The sequence below is a fragment of the Wasmannia auropunctata genome, unplaced genomic scaffold (assembly GCF_000956235.1).
Source record: "Wasmannia auropunctata unplaced genomic scaffold, wasmannia.A_1.0 LD271349.1, whole genome shotgun sequence".
NCBI classification, from domain to species: Eukaryota; Metazoa; Arthropoda; class Insecta; order Hymenoptera; family Formicidae; genus Wasmannia; species Wasmannia auropunctata.
In genome coordinates this window covers 1-1101 of record NW_012091541.1, presented here as the reverse complement: position 1 = coordinate 1101, position 1101 = coordinate 1, and the positions used below count along the sequence as shown (strand labels likewise).

Below are 1101 nucleotides of genomic sequence, written 5' to 3'. Positions count from 1 at the left end.
TGGTATAAGGAAGGTCAACGAAAGGGTGCCAAGACGATAAAGTGTTATATAGCGTTGTTCGTTTGCCTTGCCACTAAGGCGGTGCATATAGAATTGGCGGCGGATCTATCCGCGGAAACATTTTTAAATGTATTTAAGCGATTCATTTCTAGGAGAGGACATCCCGAGGACGTATATAACAGCTTAAATTTTGTAGGAGCAAGGCGCGAATTAAATGAATTATACGAGACGTTTAGCACTGATCTTAATAGACAAAAAATCACCGATTTTATGGCCGCTGAAAAAATAAGATGGCATTTTATTCCGCCTAGAGCTCCGCATATGGGTGGTATTTGGGAGGCCGCTGTTAAAAGCGCTAAATTTCATTTGAAGCGCGTCATTGATGAAGCGTCCTTAAGATATGATGAATTACACACGCTAATGACCCAGATCAAGGCTGTGTTAAACTTAAGACCGCTTGCACCTTTATCAAACAATCCTACTGACTTGAATGCGTTGACTCCAGCGCATTTTTTGATTGGATGCCCAATTATGGCGTATCCGGAACCTACCCTTGAGGCCTTACCGAGTAATAGATTGTCGCGATGGCAGCGAGTTGAAGCAGCAATTCTGGCGTCGCTGGACTAAGGAATATCTCCATAACTGCCAAACGCGCGTTAAATGGAATTCGACTGAAAATCCCATCAGAGTAGGTCAGATGGTATTATTACAAGAGGATAATATGCCGCCTTTATGCTGGGCTCTAGCTCGTATAGAGGAGATTCATCCTAGTAAAGACAAAATCGTTCGCGTTGTATCCGTGCGAACTTCTAAAGGAGTATACCAGCGACCCATCACAAGTGTGCGTTCTACCTATTGAATAATAGCGACAAGTATATTATAAGTTCTATGTATTTTTTTTTGTTTAACTCATTGTAATACCGACTATGTCATTGTTTTGTAATATCATTTATGTAACAAACTCTCTATTTTTTTTGTTATTGAAAGCAGGTGCTTTCAAGGGCGGCGGTATGTTGCGTCTTATTGCGTCTTATATTGATTTGAATGTTTCGCGTATAAATTTTTATTTATGGTACTGTGCGATAGATCGGAAGAGCACAC

At 40.7% G+C, this 1101-nt stretch overlaps 1 protein-coding gene across 1 annotated transcript; it reads left to right on the top strand.

The window, feature by feature from the left end:
* Positions 1-152: 152 nt before the first annotated feature.
* LOC105462079 lies at positions 153-627 on the top strand (the record flags this gene model as incomplete). Its single annotated transcript, XM_011708605.1, has 1 exon — positions 153-627. A coding segment is annotated over one exon (475 nt), but the record flags the coding sequence as incomplete, so codon positions are not given.
* Positions 628-1101: the final 474 nt, after the last annotated feature.